This window comes from Canis aureus, chromosome 37 (genome assembly GCF_053574225.1).
Source record: "Canis aureus isolate CA01 chromosome 37, VMU_Caureus_v.1.0, whole genome shotgun sequence".
Taxonomy (NCBI): Eukaryota; Metazoa; Chordata; class Mammalia; order Carnivora; family Canidae; genus Canis; species Canis aureus.
The window spans coordinates 8,090,159-8,112,661 of NC_135647.1; the positions used below are offsets into that span (position 1 = coordinate 8,090,159).

At 43.3% G+C, this 22,503-nt stretch overlaps 1 protein-coding gene and 1 long non-coding RNA gene across 7 annotated transcripts in view; one reads left to right on the plus strand and one right to left on the minus strand.

Annotated features, from left to right (window-relative positions):
- The window catches only part of LOC144306406 (uncharacterized), a 148,945-nt gene that overhangs the window by 90,206 nt on the left and 36,236 nt on the right, over window positions 1-22,503 (plus strand). For 2 of the 6 annotated variants that reach the window (XR_013373506.1, XR_013373504.1), the window contains exons 4-5: window positions 20,734-20,790; window positions 21,481-21,621. The exons of 1 other annotated variant lie outside the window; for it this stretch is intronic. Coding sequence is in view for 1 of the 5 variants with exons in the window: in XM_077885835.1 (XP_077741961.1) it covers window positions 16,342-16,353 (12 nt within the window). In the remaining 4 variants the exon portion in view is untranslated. Of the gene's footprint in view, window positions 1-16,341; window positions 16,448-20,733; window positions 20,795-21,480; window positions 21,622-22,503 lie in introns of those variants that run through there. 3 more of the 6 variants (XR_013373507.1, XR_013373508.1, XM_077885835.1) reach the window with 3 other exon arrangements.
- LOC144306769 (uncharacterized) lies at window positions 8,507-9,862 on the minus strand. The gene is made up of 3 exons (XR_013373833.1): window positions 9,613-9,862; window positions 8,812-8,868; window positions 8,507-8,708 (listed from the first exon to the last, which is right to left on the minus strand). It is a non-coding gene; the product is annotated as an uncharacterized LOC144306769 (long non-coding RNA).

Below are 22,503 nucleotides of genomic sequence, written 5' to 3' on the forward strand. Positions count from 1 at the left end.
TTTCTGGGTGTTAAATTCACACTTGGCAAAGGTTTATGTAAACAAACCAACCTACTGTTTCATGCTGCCACTAGAAATTTGGAATGACTTTTGGGGGACCCGAGGACCCTCTCTGGAGCCATTATTCCTCTGTTTTACTGGTGGGAGCATGGAGTCCTATTTGTCATAACTCTATTTGGCAGGAAAATCTGTCACCAGCACTTAAATAGGGAGAAAATGAACTCACAGCCTCCCAGTGGCCCAACAGTTTAATTCAAATCAGCAAACATTTCGAACTCTTACTTTATGCCTGGTCTGTGCTAGAAATATCCAAATCATCTCTGGTCCTAAGAATTCATCCAAAGTAGCATGTATTATAAGGAGCATCATGGAGATAGCCCCAGAGGCATAAAGAAGGGCTCCATCCTCATCATATAGATCAGAAAGCTGAGGCCCGGAGAAGACACGTGGGATACCTGGGATTTAAAAACCAGGTCTACCAGACTCAGAAGCTCCTGTTCTTTCTCATGCACCAGTAATTTATTTTGTCACCAAGATTTTTGTGCTTATTCACATACAACTTTATTTGCCACATTCAGGGGAAACTGAGGCATTACCCTTGAAGCTGCTAAAATACAGGATATCTTAAAAAGTATAGAAGCAAATATCCCCATCTCACTTAGAATAAACTTTAGTGAATTAAGTCTCAATATCTGTGAAATGAAAAAAACATAAGCCTATCACACTAAGGCCATAAATCAATCCTAAGTGGCTAAGCAGCTTCCCACAGAGAGTATGTCCCAATGGCCAAGAAACAATGCCACTTCCCTAGTGGGCTCTGCTAGGTGGGAAAAGTATCAGCTTACTGCTAAAGCTGCTTTATAGGCAGGATTTTCATAAACTGTGTAAGCTGAAATTTAATTTAATATTTAATAACCTGTGATGGACCTTACAACAAGAAGGCAGTAAGTCCCAGGTGCCCCTGAGAACTTGGTTAAACAGGACATTAGTGTTTGGTTAGCAGCTTTGAAGCTCCACAGTGTTACCATACCCTGTCCTCTCTACTGGCAGCCCCAAGCTCAGCTTTCACACTTCTTCCCAGAAACAGGCAACATCCAAGAAGCAAAGACTTTACTCATTCCAGCCAGGTCTTTCAAATGCTGACATTTTTCATCACCATCTGAGTTGAATCTATTTCAAAGCAAAGTTAGGTTTTTGGGTTTTGCTTCTTAAAGGGATTTTAGTAGCTCTAATGTCACATTAGGTTAAGAGACCATAGATTTTGTGATTTATCACTAACATTCCTACCAATAATAGTGAGAACTGCATATTTATACAAATGAAACAAAGGCATAGGTGAGAAAGAGAAAAGACATCGCCATGTACCACAAACATGCTGAATTTTCAATGTAAGCCAAATTTGAAAGTCAAGATATCTGGCGAAAAACCCCTCTTCCCACCACAATCTTGATCACCACCAAATGACAACAAAGCCATCTGAGAGAGGCGAGCTTCTACCACTGGCCTATATATAGAATGAAGCAAAATTTGTCCCTCTTCATTTAACAGACTCACTATACTTTATATAAACTCCTTTCAGGCATTTTTAAAGAGAAAGACATTTGGAAGCCTATCACACTTGGGGAAAAAGAATACAAAATTCTCTCATTCTGTGGTCCTTTTGAATGACATGATGCAAGTATGTATATTGGAGAACGATGACAAAGAATGGTATAGTCATAGTAAGGAAAAATATATATTTTTTTCATTTAAAGTGGTCATTAAGTCCATAACCAATATGAACCATCACTGTTAAGGACCTCCTTTTTCTCTTAATGGTCTTTTATGTTGACAGTAGTATTTGCTTGGGTAGTTACTAAAGTTTTGTGTGATTTAACTAGGTTTCACTATATTTGTGCTGTTTTAATGTAAGGTATCAGACCAAAGGAACTCTTCCCTTTAAGGAAAACAGCAATTTTGTAGGTACACACTTCGGACTGTGGGGACTGAGGGCTTTCCCAGTACCTTGTAGAAGGCATGATGGCATGACCTGAGATTAATGATATCTCTATCCCAAGTAAAAATAAATCTGATATTTACTCTAGAAAATAGAGTTCTATTTAGTGAGAAAGGATTAGGCACATATTTCTAAAGCCTGGTCTTTAGGGCAAAAGCTATTGAAGCTAAGGATGGATTCAAAGTTAATTTGAAAAACATGGCTTTGTTCTAAGCACAATAGCTAAAAACTTAATAAAGTCTTCTCCTGGCATATATGCCCATGATTTATTTAATATCCATGTAATTAATGTCTTCTCCACCTTTCCTTTGTGGACACTGTCATTCACAATCACACTTGAAACCCTAACAAAGACTTTGGCATCTGCTGGCCAGTGGGCTTTCTAAACTGGGACCAGAGTAGGGCTTCACTTTTCCCCAGTTTGCTCAGGCAGGGGGTGGTGGTGGGGAATGACAGCAGCCCACCCACTGTGGCAACGTCCTCTCTGCTAAATATAGTTTGTTCTACTCTCAGGGCTTTGGGGCTCAGAGGAGGATCCATCACCCCAATGCCCTGAGACCAGGACATCTTCACTCAGAGGCCCAGCTGGGGAGAGTTTCTCAAATCTCTGTGGCCAATAATACACTTTAAGAACCTCCTCCCCCCCCCCCAAAAAAAAGGAAGAGCTAGTATGAACTTAAACACCACTTTTTTAAAAAAAAAAATGTCTGTCAGCACTAATACCAGCTTATATTCTAAAGATTTGAGAGAAAGGAGTGGGGAGAAAAAGAGTGGAGGCCCACACACACGCGCATGAGTCGGGAGAGGGGCAAGGGGGAAGGGGAGAGAGAATCTCCAAGCAGACTCCCTGCTGAGCACAGAGCCCAAGACCCTGAGATCATGACCTGAGCCAGAACCAAGAGTCACTGCTTAACCGACTGAGCAACCCCGGAGCCCCAAACACCACTTCTATAACATCTAAAGTCTTCCATAGGGATCCCTGGGTAGCTCAGCGGTTTAGTGCCTGACTTCAGCCCAGGGCATGGTCCTGGGGTCGTGGGATCGAGTCCCACATCGGGCTCCTTGCATGGAGCCTGCTTGTCCCTCTGCTCCTGTCTGTCTGTCTCTCACTAATAAATAAATAAAATCTTTACAAAAAAAAAAAAGTTCCATAGATGACAAAAGTGTTCAGGAGAAAAGATATGGAGATGCCAAGGAAACCCTTACTTAACATTTTAATCAATTGACAACTAAGGGATGTTGTGTCCAATGTGGTAGAAAGGGTATGTAGGCTAACAGCTTTTGAGCGACATCTGAGAGGTTGGCATGCTGAACCATCTTCAGACCCACCTTGAGGGGCATTTCTGTGACACAGGAGCATGTGCTTTCATAGCTACTGGGACTGCTGGCTCTTCTTGCTGAGGCCAGCAGGTAAGGGCTGCCTTTCTCTCAGCTTTGGGAATCCTTGAACAGGTCTGCTTTCCTCCTTTGCCAACAATGCCCCTTCTCACTTTCTCTGAAATAATGCGGTCCTTTCCTGGTGTCTGCCCTGCCTCTCAGCTCCCAAAAATGGCCTTGGGAATTATCCGGCTCTAGCACTCTTTTCCTGCTTCTTCTGGTTACTATTCTTTCCTGCTGAAAAAGCGGTTTCCTCTCTGCCCCCAGCCTCCCACTTGCAACCAAGGCCCAGCACATGGAGGAAGCAGGCCTCCTCTGTAGCTTAACAACACTGCAAAGCATTACCTTATAGTTGTAAAATGCTTCTGGTGATCCAATTTTTAATGCTATTTATGAACTTTAATTTATATTATCATGGAGATTTAGGTCAAAAAATTACTTTTATGTTTAATTTGATAGAGAGATGAATAAAAAAGAAACTTCATCATGATCAATGAAACACACCAGTCTATTATGTATAAAAAGTAGGGTCCTATCTGGCATAGGTTTTTCTTTATAACTTGCTTTTACACATAACAATGTATGTTTTTGTTTCATATAATTAGGTGTATCAGCTATCCGTTGCCATGTAACAAATTAGCCCAAAACTTAGCAGCTTAAAACAATAAACATTTGTTTCCTCACACAGTATCTGAGGGTCAGAAGCACCCCTTCGCTGGGGTTCCAGCTCAGGGTCTGTCGTGAGAGTACAGTGAGGATGCCAGCCAGGGCTGGAGGCATCAGAAAGTTGACCGGGGCAGAAGATTTGCTTCTAAACCCACGAAGCCTCAGATGTTGCATGTGGTATCTGCACAGGGTTGCTTCCAGACACCACAGCTGGTTTCACCAAGTATGAGGGGACAGAGACAGCAAAGCTGCAATATCGTTTATAACCTCATCTTAGAGGGCACATGCCATTACTTCAGGAATATTCTACTGATCATATGGACCAATTCCAAGACTGTATGGGCGGAGATTGCATAAGAGTGTGCATACCAGGAGGTGGGGATCATTGCTGGCCATCTTAGAATCTGTTACTACTGCACACACGTGTGCATGCACATGCACGTTAGTGTGTGTTTTATCTACAGCGACTTTGGTTCAAAGATCTCCCCTCCCTAGTCCAGGTGCAATTGCCTCTTAAAAGCCTCTCCTCAAGCCCCAGTCTGCATTAGGTACCCCTCTTAAGTGTTCTTCAGAACCCCTTTCTCCGGTCACTTTAACAGACAATCCTATAATCATGTGTTGATATGCCTGCCTCTGCTTTCAGACCCTGCTTCTTAAACACGGAGCCCGAGGTCATATTAATGGGCTTGGGGTGGTAGTGCCTGTTCATACTATATGGCCAATACTTTTTGTTGAATGAATGAATGAACATACGAGAGCGCCTCAAGGATCTGCGGCCCACTGGAGCCCGACCAAGACTTTTTGCCCTGCCCACGCTCCTCATCCTCATCACCTTCCCCACAGTTGTGCTGCTGTTGTTTATCTCCCCAGCAGGCTTCCACCGACTAGGGCTCTGCTGTGAGCCCTTCCAGATCCAGAGTGTGCCAGCCAGCACCGCAATCGAGTTTTGTTTTCATTATGCAGGCTTCCTGGGAAGTTTCAAATTAATTTTAATCCTCTCCTCACTTTTAAGGCCTCTATAAAGAGGTGGTGTTCCCACCTTCGTTGGTAAGCTGGGGCCTATCCCATTCCCTAGGACAGCTTTCAGCCTGGCGAGGGCTGCGTGCCTCTGCCTCCCGGGGCCTCTCCGTGCCAGGCCAGCTTCCAGACTTCCAAGCTGTGGGCAGCTCTCCACCTGGGCCCTGGGAAAGAAGGCCAGTCCACAGCAGCCAGACCCACGGCCACCTGCGCCTGACGGACCTCCGCTTTCAGAACTCACCCCACAACACAATTATTTATCTTTTGCTTTCAGCTCTTGTTAAAAGTAGACAATATGAAAATAGTTATCCTGCTGTGCTTAAAATTTTTTTTACAGTCTGCTTTTGTTGGAAGTAGATTCTATGGCACTGAAAACATGCAGAGTGCGCTTTTTCTTCTTTGATAAAACAATTTCCACGTTCTTGCCTAGCATCACTTATAGGTTATTCAGGAAGATAAATACAGATAAATGGAAGCTACTGAAATTATGTCTACCATTTACTTTGTGTGTACCACGTGCCACGCTCAGTGTCAAGCATTTTTATATACTTGGGTCTCATCTGAACCTCAGTACAACCCTCTGCAGCAGACACAATTGTCCCCATTTTGCAGAGGCTCAAAGTGCTTAAGCAGTTTGCTTGAGGTCACCGATGTGGCACGTAGGAGCTCAGAGACCTGGTCCTTTGTCTTCGGATTCTAAAGCTGTCGATCTGCAAGAATGTGTGGGTTGCTTTAAATTTATTTTCCCACCGTGTTTGAAGAGTTTAGTGATATGAGAAGCTCTGGCCAGTGAGTCCAAGGAGATACTATGTCCATCAGCTTCTGGGCCTTTAAAGGGAGAGGTGAGCAAAGCAGGCTGGTCAAACCTTCAAAGCCAGACCCTGGGAAGGGCACTTTTGTGATAGGAAGTGGGCACAGTGATGGCACCATCCAGAGACAAAGCCTGAGGAGGAGTGAGGTAGCCTTTCTTAGCCTCCCTTCCCCATCCATTGGGACCCTATTTTGCTTTTTTAAAATGATATTGCTTTCCCAACAATATTTCTAGTATTCAGAGTCTAGGAGGTACTAGGCAGGGATAGAGGTCATATTGGCTGATGCTACTAACTCTATGACCTGTGAGGAGGTGCCTCAGTTTCCCCAATCAGCAGCTTCCCCCCCCACCCCAGAAGAGAAGATCTGGTGGGCTCTCCAGGTAACCATTGCCAGATTCCCACCATCAGACACACACATAAGAGTCCTAGATTAATCTCAGGCTTGGGCCTCCCATGTGGCAGCTGAGCCATCAGGCTGGCTGTGAAACACCTTATTTTATTTTCTGCCTAACATCAGGCTGCAAATGAAAATACCTTTTCAACCCTAGTATTATTACCCCTATGGATGGCACCTTTAATGTGTGCTATTCATTGTTATAATGGCCGCACCTGTGTAGCACGCGCATATTGGAGCTGCAGCAGCTGTGGACTGTAATTGCTAAACATTATTTTCTGTATCTCCCTGAAAGCTTTTGTGCGCGTGCACTTGTGTGTGTGTGTGTGTGTGTGTGCGCGCGCGCGTGTATGTCCGTGTGTTTGTTTCATCTGTAATGACTCTGGTCCAAAGAGTCTCTCTCTCTCTCTCTCTTTTTTAAACACAAGCCTAAATGTAAATACACTTATTTCTAAATGCATGTTTCAGAGAAAGTCAAGTTCACCCCCTGCCCCAAACCCACACACTCAGTAATGAGACTTCAGAGAGCTACTTCGGAGCGTGTGGTCTGTGGAAATGTTCACGCTATCGCCGCGCCTGGGAGCAGTGGTCTTTATGCACGTTGGCACACAGGCTCTGCCGTGATTAATGCATTTGTTCCTTGATATTCAGCCCCTGGGTGTCTGCAGGACAGTGAATCAATTTAGCACTTGCAGGTCCAGATAATCACCAGCACCAAAGATGTTTCTGTACCTGGGACTTCCCAATTCAAAACAAGAATATTTCTAAAAAGGACACGTTTTTCCCCCCTATTTCCCCCTTTCCTTCTCTTTGTGCTTTTCCGAGCAGTCACTCAAACCTCCCATGCGATGCTACAACACTGGAAGCCTGCTAGTCGGCCTTTGCGGTTGTGCTTTTAAAGTCAGCACTGCAGCTAGCAATTTGAGATTTATGTGGAGGCAGGCATGCTAAGCACCCCCACCCCCTTGCAGGATCCCGCCATCCTCCAGGGAATCTGTCCTGACACACAATCCGAGCATTGGCCTCGCAGGTGATATTTGATGTAGTTATCTCTGCGAGTGTCTGGTGGACGACAAAAAGAACTGCCTGCCACTTGGTGGAAGAAATTTGCCTCCCCTCCTTCCTGTCCACTTACCTCATTCACAAGGATGCTGTGAAACTTCCTGCTGCCTTCCAGCCAGGAGACCAGCATAGAAGAAATCGGGGGGGAGGGGCAGGTTCTAGGGCAGAATTGTTCCTCTGGGATGGGGTGACAGGCCTCTGGATGCCTGTGGCCACCCCCCCCCTCAGTTTAGGGAGCAAGGACGATCCATCCACAGCTTCAGGGACACGGAGCAGGGAGTGAGCATGGACCCCAGCATGGGCCCTCCCCTGGTATAAGTAGGCACAGTGCTTCTGCAGGTGCACGGAGCTGTCAATCACCACCCACTGTGGCCTCACAGACAAGAGTAAACTTCTCAGAAGGATGAGGCCACCTTCCCTGCCAGGTTCTGAATGAGGGAGGATAGGGCCCTACATGCTGAGAGGATGAGAGGAGCAGGGATGCAGGTCCTCTATCCTGTGCTCATTCAGCTGAGAAAGAAAGGTGCTAGACTTGTGGACTTCTTCACATTCGAGATTGACTAATGCAAGGGGACCCACTGAAAGGGCAAAGGAGACATAAATATTTTACAACTGATCAAGATATGACTACCGGCATTTCTTTCTTTCTTTCTTTTTTTTTTTGATGCTCAAGATATTACTGATGACTTTAAAAAAGTAAAATAGATTTTCAAAAAATCAAGTTCAAGACCATGTAGTTAGGCCGACTTAAACCCATTTTCGGAAGATAGAAAGAATGAATAAAAGAAAACCAAAGAGAAAATCTGGATGAGAATCTATCTACCCTTCTCCAAGTCCTGTAAGAGTTAAGAAGTCTGCAAAGGATATTTTAAAAATCTGGTAAACTTTGTCAGCGTGATTGATTATTCCTTTGAAGAATCTGCTTAATTTGTGAAATGGGCTTTCTGTTCTATTATGCGTATGATCAGTGCTTTTATAGGGACTTTTTTTTTTTTTTTTGGTATATCAATGTTGTGCAGGCATAATGACAGAAGAGAAGGAAAGCCAAAGCAAAATCCTTCTTTACTAACCCAGTAAATGCGTTTATAAACAGGCTGGATGTCAAGGTTGTGATGACTGCTTATTGCGCTTTTGTCCAGAAGGTGGCAACATTTCCTCAAGAATCTGTAAGAAAACTGTAGCTTCAGAACAGGACAATTTATCTCTGGACATTGTGTTTTGTTCTTTCTTCAAAGGCACAGCACAAAACAGGAGGTTCCTCACATCATACTTGCTGCTTATTCTCACCAAATTAAAGGGAAGAACATTGTTTCTCTCTCTCTCCTCTTTCTCCCTGGAGAGCAGATTTAAATTGTCAAGGTTTTCATGCTGGAATGAGTTGATGCTGAAATAAATTTATATGACAGTTTAGGTGGTTCCTCGTATGTCCCATGCACCAGAAAAGGGGTGTTTTTTTGGAGAGTGTGTCTGGGTGAAGAGCCACTTACGTTTATAGCAGTTAAGTCAGATGCCGGCTCACAGCCCCACGAACCATTTCTTGCTTTCTGAAAAACCCAAGTGAACCTCAAGATCATTCTTTGCAGTAATCACTCTTTGCTCTATTGGACTGCTTGCCTGTCTCTTAATATTTGTTCCTGCGATAGAGATTCAGGAGCAAACCAGAAAAGTGTGAAGACCTTTGTTTGAACTGAGGTAGTAAAATAAAACAATGGACAGGGTGTCCAGGCATGAACATTTGGAATCCTGCACACAGTCCAACATCTCACTAGCAGTTGGGGAGCACTGATCCAGGAATTGGGAATGTTGATGTGTTCTTCTCCACCCCACCTTACAACATCTCTGCTACCTCCACTCTCCATTCTTCTTCAATATATTTTAATTTTTGGAAAGCACGGTAACTATAAACACACACATCCAGATACATCAATGGATCTGGTTTAAAGTAACTTTAAAAATTGTATGACTTTGTTTCTGACCAGCAATATATATATATACTGCTTTCCTGGTTTGAAAAGAAAGTTGGAGTTAAATATTATTTAGCTATGGAAATTGCTCCAAATTATAGCAACAACAAAAAATAAGATGACCATTTTTAAATGTATTTGGAGTGATTCTCTGTGTTGTATAACTCGTGACCCTGTTCTTCATATTGGAAGGAGCGACACTATGGCTATTCCCAGGAAATGTCTTATTGGCCAGTTTTACTGTACTCAATCTCTCTCTCTCTCTCTCACACACACACACAAAGTTTCCAGGAGGATGTGTAGATGTACAATACAGCTCCTTACCTCTGGCTCAAAAATCCCCATTGTAACTCCTAATTCCCATTGGCTAGAGAGTAGGAAGTGGCTTCTCAACCTGTTCAGATGGCTCCAGCCACTCCACATGTTGCACTTGGGAGCCTTCCCTCTTTCTTCTCCCAGCCACCTGCACGGCCACCTCTCCCTTGGACCTTGGGAGTTCTCATCCTGAGGGTATCCTCTCCCTTTATTTCTTTGCTACAGACTCTTGAGGTCCCTTTTCCTCTCCTTGGCCCCACATTACCACGTGGCCAATTATTCCATTCCTGTTTCATCCCTGGGTAGACGGGGAGAGTTCTGATCTGCCCCAGAGGAGGTGTTTGTATGGGACAGCCCAGTCATGGCATGAAGGAAGAGGAGGAGAAGAAATGTCCTGGCACCTTTGCTCATCAACTGGAAAAAATTTAGATCTTAAAAACTTATGGGTTATACATAGATTATAATATACTGTAAAACCAATACGACAATATAAAATGCTACTTTTATTAAATGAATGAAAAGAATGGGATTTTATGTTCTTGAAATCAGTAACATTGACTCTTCCCAAGGCTCAGAATCTTCCAGCTAGACATATAACTGATTTAGACTTTTCCTGAAGCTCCTGACCTAAGTTGCAAATTTGCTCATGCTACCCTCCTCTGCCCACAGAAAACATGACCTCTTTACTATTCTTACCTATCACAAACCCTAGTCTACTAGGTAGTGTGGGAGGGCAGGGGACCCCACCTTGTAGTAAAGTTCCATTAAGCTTGTCTGATGAATAGGTTAAGCCTCTGCCTCTTTGGGTCTCTCAGATTTCCCATCTGTGGCTCTGCTTGTCCCCCAGATGGCCTATGGCCTCCTGGAGGTGAGGTCTTCTGTATCTCTACTGTCTTCCAAGATGGAGTGATTGCCTTTCCTGTCTTATGGGTTTGGTGACCACTGAGGTGTAGCTGGGTACATCCAGCTCCCGGGGTGCTGGTGTACTAGTGTCTACAACTGGTTTGGGCCATTTGCCCCTTCTCTTAAAGCCCTCATCTGAGAGCCTTATTACTTCAACCCACCTCTGTTGGTCCCCCTCTGAATTTTTTTAAAATTTATTTATTCATGAGAGACAGAGGGGGAGAGAGAGAGAGAGAGAGAGAGAGAGAGAGAGAGAGAGGCTGAGACACAGGCAAAGGGAGAAGCCGGCTCCATGCAGGGAGCCTGACGTGGGACTTGATCCTGGGTCTCCAGGATCACACCCTGGGCTGAAGGCTGCACTAAACTGCTGAGCCACCAGGGCTGTCAGTCCCCTCTGAATTCTTGCATGAAGCAAAAAGTTCCTCTTGAGTCCCCTTGCACATTAATAGGAAGGGGGAAGTCAGAGAACCCATCATACCATTTCCACTGATGGGATTATTCATTCTGCAGGGCCAAGGGGAAGACTTGTTGTCACTCCCTACTATACCCTGGGAATATGCCACTAGCCCAGAGTTTGCTGGATCTCCCATACTTTTTCTGGCTATTTCACAAATTTTATGTCACCCCGAGGATAAGGAGTAGGCCATGAGAATCTTGATGTTGGTACTTGCTTTCTTGGCCTCTCTCGGCTCTTCTCATAATTCCCTCCTAGAAAAGGCAACTTCTAAATTTTTCTTAGATGCTCAGAATCTTCCATCTCTATGTCTTCCTCTATGACACATCCTCTTTCTTTGTGAGGGCAACACGTGTTAGCAGAAAGGGAATTTTCTCTGCATTATGGAAGGAAAAAAAATCTAAGATCTGAGCCCTTAGGCTTGGTTTCTGATATACTAAAGGAAATCAGAAAGTGTGCTTTCTTTCTCTCCCCTCACTACAAAATCTGTTTTTCAACCTATTGTGTTTCTCAGCTTTGAATGCCAAAAGCTAAATACAAACACTTTTATTTCTCTTAGAATTTCTGTTCGAATAATCCTAATGCTTTCTACCCTACCCTTTCCCTTCAATAAGTACTTCCAAATGAGAGAAGGTATGTGTACAGAAACGCAGAAGAGAAAAGCACATTAATATTTAGTGCCCCCTTCATACTAATCTCATTCATGCCTGTAAAAGAGACCATCCCCCTTCCCCCAAACTCTCTGCAGAGGAAATGCAGCTACTCCTTTCTGGTAGACCTGGTGGTGCAAATACCTCAGCTCATTTCTCAGGGGTGGATGACATTGAAGGGTAACCTGTGGCATATTGTGAGTCTGGGCTTGAGTTTATTGATTTTTAAAGTTGCTGCCTGCCTTATTCTAGGTCCCTTACAAATGGTGGCCTGTAAATCATTTCTATCCAGTGAATTATTAACCAGTTTACGTGCGCGTCTAAAGGGGACCCATTTCTATCCATGTGATCTACAACTTGCTGCTCAAAATTAGGAAATGTGCGGATGCTTGAAGGAACCAAACTTGGCTACTTAGATTCTCACCAGTTTGGGCTGGCATTTAGAAACTAATTTTTTGGGTCCTGCTGAGCCCAAGACAGTCTCCTAAAGAAAAACCTACTGCTCCTCTTTACCTCTAAGGAGATTCCAGCTGGTGGCAGTGGGAGTACCAGCAGCCCATTGGAGCCTCACAACCTCCTCCTGGTACTTTGTGGGGGAGCCCAACTGGAGAGAGAACTTCACCACGAGAAATCCCCAAAGCCACTAAATGACAAAGAAATACCAGAAGTATTTCTTCATGTAAAATTTCTGTCAGACAAGTCCAGATTGTCTGTAGAATATGGAGCAATGACCACAAGATACACTGACTCAGGATCATGTCTGCACTTCCACCGCCAGCCCAGCTTGTTGTTTGTTTGGACTGAGGTCCCAGTTTAGTTCATTATTGTTGGTTAGTAGGAGATTAAAAACTTGAATTTCAATGGCATGTGTGAGGCTCAGCCTTAGTCAATATTTACACATAATGATAGTTCTCATCAAGGCATAAGGACTTAGATAGCTATGAAATGATTATACATCACAACCCATCTATAAACAGGATTTTAATTATCATCAGCAGCAGCGACAACAAACATTTATTGAGGAGCTACCCTGTGCTGTAATTGAATTAATGAATTTGTTAATCGTTGCTTCCTGTTCCCGTAAACATTTGCTTAAGTTCAATCTCTGTCAAATCACATCAGCACCAGGCTGAGATACTTTGTCATTTAAGAAGATTAACTATTTTCTTATAGTATTAAGAGGTTTTTGTGTTTGAGAAGCATCGAGTGCAGTGTGTTTTCAACAATACCAGACTGACAGGGCAGCGTCAGAAGTCTCTGCATTGGCAAATGGCAGTCGATGTGGACTCTTCCAGAACCTTCTGTAAATGGGTCCCAGGATACGGAAGCCCCAGTTTCCTGATGGAGTCTCTGAGTGATGAGTGTGTCTGCCTCACCTGTCCTCTTGATCCATGCCTTGTGGTCTTCCTTTGCTGTTTGTCCTCCGTGTATCTGTTGCATGGTTCTGTGTAGCTCCAGGGAAACATGATTTTTTCTGGCTCCAGGCTAGCTCTGCGCAGTAACAGTATTCCGTGGCAAGGCTTCTCTCTTCCTTCTCAGAGCCCCCTGCTGGCAGACATCTATCTGGTCATCCCTTTGGCCCTTCCAAATATCCTGATGGATTTCAGGCTCCAAGCATCCCAGGATGGCTTGTGTTTGGAGATTCCTGCCATGCTCTTTGTATTACGACTCTTTTATTTCATCTTCCCTCTTCCATGCAATCCACTCCCACTCCAACCCATGTGAACCTCTCCCCAGAATCACTTGAGGGATGGGTGGGAAGGCGCACAGGGGCACTGCCCTGAAACACCCGTGATTGTTTCTCGGTTCTCACACAGCCAGCATCCCTGGAGCTGAGACATTTAACTGTGGCTCCTATCTCTCCGTTGGGAACATTTGGTCCTAGCCAGCTCCCAGGCCAAAAAGTCAAGGACAACACTTATCGCCTGCTTGCTTATGGGACCAGTGGCACAGGAGAATTTTCTAAGATTTTAGCTTTACTTCCTTTTATGGGGTCATTTCCACCCTTCCTAGAATTTTCTAACAGAAATTCAGGGTTTGCCCTCTCTTGCCTCAGAAGTGGAAGCTCTTCCTGATTTTTGTAAATGCCTACGCTCAGAGGAGATCAGATATCTCCAGAGAAGGAGGGGAGAGCCAGAGTGCTTTTGAGAGTATTGAGAGGGGAGGTGAGAGATCTTCCACCAAGGACTGGAAGCAGATTGGAGGCTGATGGGTTTCAATAGTGGCGGGGAGCAGGGGCAGTCGCCAAAAGGAGGGGTACCACTCAGAGAGATGTCTGCCTGGAACACTCATCAGGAAGCATGGGGCTTCCAGTACATCAAAGATTTTCTGAGTCCCATGAGTGGAGCGGAGCAAGTGAACTGCTGTATCCCAAAGGGCTAGAACCATGGAGACCCCACCATATCCTGTGTCCTTCAATGTCTCATGATCAGTGGGGCCTCAATAAGGTTCTGTCCTACTTAAGATCCAGTGACTTTTGTGTGGTCCAACTGAATTCATTCATAATGACTGAATTCCACTTTTCTACTCATCACGGGGCTAGAGCTTAGAATTTGACTTAGGCTGACTAAAAGAAAAATGAGGAAATGCAATTATTTCATGCGCTCTCTGTCCTGGGGGATTGGTTATGGGCTACACTCTGTTCAGTCGGTGCATCTCTCAGGGGTGGGTGGGGTGTTCAGAAATAAAACTACAGCCACTCCACCTCAACACGTTTGATTTTGCATTGTGAGCAATGCCCAGTGGATGACCTCGTGGGACCCTCGGAGCATCAGAATTAGCAAATATTAAGAACCTGCACTCTGGATTCCTACTGTAGAATTCCTGATTGTGATGCAAAGTCTAGGTTTGAGGAAAGAAACAGGTTGAATCTGTTGTGATCAGCTGGCTTAGTGGTTTAGCAGGTGGTGAACAGAGAAGTAGGGCGTAGAGATCGTAAGAAGCAGACCATGTGGGTGAACAATGGTTTGGGTTGTGAAATCAAGTTAGACTTGCCATTTGATGGTCTGGTTTGGGAGTGCACCTTTATTCATTATTCATTAGTACCTCCTGATTTTATGCTGCACTGCAGTGGCTGCCCACGTTGCCCTGAACCACACACAAATTGCTAGAATGAGAGTTAGGTTTTTGTCTTATCTTAAACTGCCCGTGTTGATCTGGGAGCTTAAACACAATGGCGGGAGCTCTCTATGTTCCTCCTGGAGATTCTCTGCACATCATAGACGATTGTCACTGAAAGTACAGGGTGTTTCGAGACCTTTCCTCTGGGAGTCTTTAATACTCTACGCATGAATGGAGAAATCCTAGTGGCCACAGTGAGAATTTATAAATTCTTATCCACTTGATTCTTTACTAAGAATTTTAGGTGCTAAGATACGATGGAGAATAGCACGTGTATTCTATGATACATGCATTTAGGCAATATGCCTTTCTCTGTATTATTTACCCTGTCTGGAGGGTACAGACTTTCACTAACCTCCCTTCACCCCAACTCAATTCCCAGTAATGCAATTATCAAACTTATATAACAATAAATAATAATTTAAACAATATATCAACATAATAATAAATAATTATCCTCCCTGGTGATCAACTAACCACATTTGCATGGTTGATCCTTCCCCCCCTTTTACTAATTAGTCTTTTCACAAATGAAAGACACAAATGTGCTTCTTCTACACTGTGCTTTGACCATGTGAATTAATGAGCCACAGTCTAGCAAATGAAACAAACAAACAACAAGACTGACAAAATGCTACTCCACATGCAGAGAAAACAAGTGGTTCCATTTGAGGGTAGGGGAAAGATTGTCATGAATTAAGTAGTCTGCATGTGTCAGGCATTTCATATATGCGATTTCATTTAATCTCAACAACTTCATGAGGCAGGCACTTGTGTAGCCATTCTACAGATTCCACAGATCAAGAAACAATCTTAGGGAGGCTGGAATGTTATTTAGGGACTCACACAGGCAGTTCTATGGAATTGGAATTTAAACATGGGTTTATTTTAACCTAACATGAACACTCATGTACTCTACGACAGTGTCTCCCAGCCTTAGAAGTTAAACAGAGAGCAGAGTTTGTGCAGAAAGAGAGGGGTTGAGAAATCTAGAACTACAGAGCTTAACCAAACTGGTAAAGAAATGGAACCTACCAAGTAAATGGCCAATTATCTGATCATGATATGAGACGGAGGTCTGACAGCTTATCCCAGAGCCTGATCTAAATGTTGGGTTTCAATTAAAGTGTTTGAGAAAGTCACAAGAGGGTTAAAGTATAATCATTTTCATTGCCTTATTTAAGTCATAAAAAAGATTAACATGTACTAAGCTGAACTGAAATTACAGGGGCGAAGCTAACAAGAAGTAATTTTGCTTTTGACAGATTCTCTTCCTTATTCCTCCACTTGCTCCAGATGGAGGATAATGTAAACTTTATATCATAGGAATAAATGCCTATTGATTGATTAAACATTGATGATGGCACTCTGTCTCCATCTGTATATGAAAGTGGCTGTTTTCAAAATTAACCCTTTTATGGGTCTGACACATGCTATCAATATGCATCCTGAATTTTGGAAGCCAGACTGTCCACAGCTGTGCAATTATGTAAACGAGGCTATTTTCCAGACATCATTTACATGCAATGGTAAAAAGCTACTTTTGTAGTTTAGTTTAGATACAACACACACTGGAACATTGCTATTGACTTCCTTTCTTTGGGTTTGCAGGATGCTTCCTAATGATCTGGGACTTTCCTTTTACTTCACAATAAACAGATTTTCCCTGACTACAAGTTCACCAGTAAGGAGTTCCCCATATAGTTGAAATAAATATCTTTCACTTAAGCTTTTTATTTCTTATGTTAGTCGTCTTTTTTGGCCTGATGAGTCAGCGCGGAAATGAAAGTGAGGGATGTGTATTCATTTGGTTGACTGTTGAAATCTCAACAGTAGTATCTCTGTAATGCAAAACCCTTCCTTGGGCTTGTGGTTCAAGAGCATGAGAATTGCTATTGGTTTTGACTTGCCATTCATCCTACCCAGTGCTCTGTCTTTGACAGGGATCCCAAGATTGAGGTGATCAGGAGGGCTGGGTCTGTGTGCTATCAATTTCAAATGACTAGTGATGTGATCCAAAATATTCTATTGTTGCTGTCATTCAGGCACATCCTACTGAGCGGCCATCATGAGAAAGGCATTGTTGTGTACTGTGAAGGACCCACAAGGATATGACACACAATCCCTGCCTTTAGGATTTAGTAGGGAAAATAAAATGTGCATAAATAGACTTACATATGAGGTAGTTGATAATAATTGCTGTGAGAGGGGCAAATTAAAGTTGGGGAGTGGTATTCAGACAACAGAGATGTTTGATATGAAGCCGTATATTGTAAACGCATTGTACATTAATTTTGTTAAAGATTTATTTATTTATTTATGAGAGACACACAGAGAGAGGCAGAGACACAGGCAGAGGGAGAAGCAGGCTCCATGCAGGGAGCCCGATGTGGGACTCGATCCTAGGACCCCGGGATCATGCCCTGGACCAAAGGCAGGCGCCCAACCACTGAGCCATCCAGGTGCCTGCATTGTACATTAATTTATCTAAATCCTTACTGTCTTTATCCTAAACCAGGACTCCCTTTTATTGACATGTGGCACATTGGATGACATGTCTTAAATTACTTTGTCCTTAAAGAAAAAGTCTCAAATTCTATCCTCTGACTCTTGCGATGAAGCTGTTTAGCAGCATCTAACATATAGCTAGATACAGCGTGGTTGTAGGTTCCTAGTAGGCTTGCACATTTAGTAGTCATGACTCGAAAGTACATTAGAGTGGGAAGAGGCACCTGTAGGTTAGCAAGAAGCATGATTTAATAGGGAGGATGACATATTGGGTACTATTTCCAATTCTGCCACTTGTTCACTGGGTAGTCACTTAACTGCTTCATATTTTAGTTTTCAGAGCAATAAAATGCAGATTATAAGATTTCAGCAGCTGTTACAGGAAATTAATGGTTGAACAGATCTTTGAAAACTAATATTTTTTAAAAAGCATCATTTGGTCAGTGTTCAGGTATAATTATACAGGGAGATAAAATATCCTTAAAGAAACATTATGAAAATTTTATAAATATATGAAGATATTTTAAACGTTTTGTCATTTCTGCACTATTCAATTTATGCCATTGTCTTTCTTTTCAAACAATTTCATTTTCTTTGTAAGAAAGTTAATATTGTTTTGAGATTTAAAAACAAATGCTCTCTGGACATCCCATCTTCTGTTGGTCCCTGTCTCTGCAGGCCATTGGTGTCGTCTGAACTCAGAGAAGACTCTCCTGCAGCCTTCAGGATGACCAGATCTCTGTTTCTCTCTTTCTCATTCTCTCTCTCTCTCTCTTTTAGAAGGCAGGGAAGGGCAAAGGGAGAGGGAGAGAGAAAATCTTAAGCAGTTCCATGCCCAGTGCAGAGCCCCACATGGGGCTCAATCTCACAACCCTGAGATCATGACCTGAGCTGAAATAGATGCTTAACTCAATGAGTCCCCCAGGCACCCCTCAGATCTCTTTCTGAAGGTGACCTGCTTTCAACACTGCCTGGGGACTCCTGAGCCAAAATCAGGTTTAATAGCCCTCTGGCTTTGAAGTGGAGTATGTGAGGCACCTTTTTTTTTTTTTTCTTTCAGTTTACATGTTTGTCACAAAGCAAACCTTACATGCCCATTCAAGTTGGCAAGGAAGATAGAAAGGTCTTCCAAGCAAATGCCTACAAGTTGTAGTATCTCAAAGATTCCAATCAACATTTGCTTGCCTGGTATGTGGGTCTACTTCAAGTTAAACAAATTCTCATGGCAAACAGCTTGCATACCATTTCTCAAGAGTTAAGAGAACCAAATCTGCAAGGTGGTGTTGATACCTCTGGAAGGATTCCCACCCAACTTTGGTCCCACCAGAGTCTTAGCTTTTTTGTTTCATCAAGAAAATGAGGCTCTCAGTCTGTACCACCCCTGAGCCCAGGCAAGAGGGGCCCCTGGCCTGTGTCCTGTGCTTTAGAGAGCATCATTCTGGCCTCTGTCACCTGGGCTCTTCCCTATAGAGCAAGGAGTGTGTAGAGCTAAGGGGACATGCTCACCCAGGGCCACCCCTCACTTCCCGGTGCATTCTTCCCACATGGGATAAGTTCACAGGACCCAGAGTGATTTGCACAGGTTGCCATGAGCCTGCTTCCATGGCCTGTGTGGGCTTCTTCCCCAAATCCTTTCTCCTCAAGATAGATGAACACACTGTGGATGAAGCTCTAGGCCCAAGCAGTGGCCAAGGAATGGACAGATCCAAGTATGTGGACAGACCCTGGGCACATAGCCTTGGGTGTCCTCACATGTACTTGTCAGCTCCCTTGCCCTGTACAGTGGGGCCTATGGTGGGAACAGAGAAGTGGCCCCTTGGGCTGGACAGTGGTGGGAACAGAGAAGTGGCCCCATGGGCTGGCCAGTGGTGGGAACAGAGACATGGCTCCATAGGCTGGTGGTGGCTCCTATCTGCCTTCACATTTCAGTTTGGAGTTGAGAGGAGTACAAGATCCTAAATTAGAACTTGAATTCCTAAGTGTTAAAGAAGGCATTTCTATCAAGATAGGAGTGTTCTATTGAGCATATGCATCTTATCTATCAAACAAGTTTCATTTAAGTTTGGGGCTTGATTTCTAATTTTTAGATATCTGGACATAGATATGTGAGCATCTCTTTGTACTCTTGCCCTGGGCTCAGAAAATGCGAGGGGTGGGATGCCACCAGGTAGGAGCTTCCTCTGCTTCATGGCTGAAGTACATCTGAACCCATTATTCTCCTGCCTCAGAGGACAGGGTGCTCTTCAGAAGGCTCTTTAAGCCTACCCTCTGCTTCCAACTTTTCATATCATTTCTGGATCTTGCATCATAAAATGTCTCCCATTTCTGTGGCTAATTTCCCTCATCTCATTAATGAGGAAGTCTCTCCTAGCCTTAAGAAACAAACAAAAAACAAGCAAAAAATTCAATTGACTACCCCACTCCCATTTCACTAGTATTCTCTTCCCCTTCGCAGCCCAATTTCTTTCAAGTCTATCCTATGCTGTTTCATCTTAACATCTTCATCTCATGCTTATTATTCAACCTTTAAAATCTGTTTTCTAATTCCATCAGGCCATATATCCAGTGGTCACTTTTACATCGACTGTTTGCTTCACTAGACTTTTCTGGTATATTCTGTTCTGTTGATCATCCCAATTACCTTTTTGAAACTTGAATTCCTTGGGTTTAATTATGCTGGATTGTGAGGATTCTTCTGCTGCTTCTATGACCTTTTCTCCTCTTGGCCACTCCCTTAAAATTTGATGAGCTCCAGGATTCCATTCTATGGTCACTAGTCTTCTGGGTCTAGAGAGTCTCAACCATCCTATGTGAGGAGAGCACGCATCCCTACTTTTCTAGTTTCAACATCTACTTTCAACCTTGAACTCATCACCCAAATGAATGTTGGCCATCTCCAATTTGAAATACCATCAGATGCCTCAGATTCAATGTGTTAGTCTAGACACAACTCCTTCCCTGTGCATTCTTCTCATTTTTTTTTTTTTTTATTTTCTCAAGTCCAGGAGTCTCCGGAGTTTCTCCGTCTCCCCTTGTATCAAATCTATTGCTAAATTCTGATCATTCAACCTCATAAATGTTTCTCAGATCTATATCATATTTTCCATTCTCCCCATCATTGCCATAAATCCTTCTCTTTTGAATTGAGTTAGTACTTCCTATTGGTTCCCCCTCCTTCACTTTTGCCTCAATATTGTCTTTCCTCCTTTTTCTGCCAGAATAATTTATCTAAAACAAAAATCAGATCTAAGAAATCACTGATCTTTACAGAATAAATGCTAAGTTCATTAACATGGCATGCACTACCCTCTGTGATCAACCTTCTCCATTCCCTGCCATGATCTGCATTAAAGTTTTTTAGTTTTGTTGCTTTGCCATGCATCCCTTTCCTCTAAACACACATATGCCTGATGTCTCACACTAGTGAGGCTCTTTCTCAGTTTTATTTCTGCCTCAACAATTTTTCCTAACCACTATTCCTCCTTTTAAATTCAGGCCCAAATCACCTTCTCCAGAAAGTGTCTCCAGCCTCATTACTCCCAAAAAGTTAAGGTAGGTCTCCCACTTCTCTGCTCTCATTGTATCCTTTGAAAGCCTCTGCTGCTACATTTGCTACACTATATTGAAAAATTCTATTTATGGGTAGTTGCTTTCACTGTACTTAGCAGCTCAAGAACTTGGGTGGTATCTAATTTATCTCTGTATAACTTATCTCAGTGCAAAAGATATTTAATACTGGGTGAGTAGCATCATTCTGGTCTCCATAGTATCCTAACATCTATACCCCCTGGTATTCAGAAAAGTTCAGGTCCCAATCAACAAAGAAAAACAACTCCTCGGCAGCCCAGGTGGCTCAGTGGTTTAGCATGGCCTTTAGCCTAGGGCATGATCCTGGAAACCCAGGATCAAGTCCCACGTTGGACTGCCTGCATGGAGCCTGCTTCTCCCTCTGCATGTCTCTGCCTCTCTCTCTCTCTCTCTCTCTCTCATGAATAAATAAAATCTTAAAAAAAAAACAACAACAATTCCTCTTTCTCTCTCATCTAATGACTCTAACTGGAACAAATGGACCTACTTCTCAAACCCTGAAGATACTGAGACATTGAGGGGTCATGTTGGATCTGAGGGTTAAATTGCATGGGCACAGCCAAGCTTCCTGACCTCAAAGGGATGCTTGTATACAGATGGCTGACAAAACTGGAGGCACTGAATTTGGTTTTCAGGAGTATAACATATTTAAAGGTGGTGTGTGGACAAGAAAATGTGCAGCAGTCATTTCTCCACGAGAAGGTGGTGTGACCTACTATGGTATCTGGTGAGGCATACTGACATTGTTTCTGCATCCTGGAAACCTGATGTGTCATCTGGGTCACTCAGCAACAGGTAAAATTTGAGGGGAGCTAGTATGTGAGGATGACAGTGTACCAATGCCTGATATTCATTAATGCCTGAACTAAATGCATCTTATGTGCATACAGATTTGCTCTATGGCCTTAAATTGAAATCCCTTGAGTACTTACTTCGTTAGTCTTCTACTAAAGTTGAGATAATAGCAAGGGCCCAGAAGGAAGCAAGGTTTCTTACTAAACTTACAGTGAGATCAAGACTCCTTCACATGGCCAATAAAGCCTTGCAAAATCTCTCCCTCATTGTCATGTTCCAGGACCCACCCCTTCCCTGCTCCTCCACCCCTAGTCAACTATGCTCCCCTTCACTGTGTCATTCCTCCCACTGAATCGGGGCTGGGCTTGTGACTGAGGTGACCAGTAGAACATGGTAGAAATAACACTTTACCAGTTGCAAGCCCTGCCTTTGAAAGAATTGGCAGCTTCTATCTTTTCCCTCTGGGAATTCAGCTGCCACGCAGAAGGAGGCTCAAGCAGCCATGTGAAGAGGCCGGGTGAAGGAGAAGCAAGGCCCCCAGCACCAACTTTCTTGCCACAAGAGTAAGCAACATTAGAAGTGGATGCTCCACTACTAGTTATTTGAGGGATACAGAAATAGTGATTTGAAGGGACACATGCACCCTAATGTTTATAGCAGCCATGTCTACAATAGCCCAAATATGGAAAGAGCCCAGATGTCCACCCACAAATGATTGGATAAAGAAGATGTGGTAGAGATATACAATGGAAAATTATGCAGACATTAAAAAGAATGAAATCTTGCCATTTGCAATGACATGGTTGGAACTGGAGGGCACTATGCTAAGCAAAATAAGCCAGTCAGGGAAAGACCAATACCATATGATTTCACTCATATGTG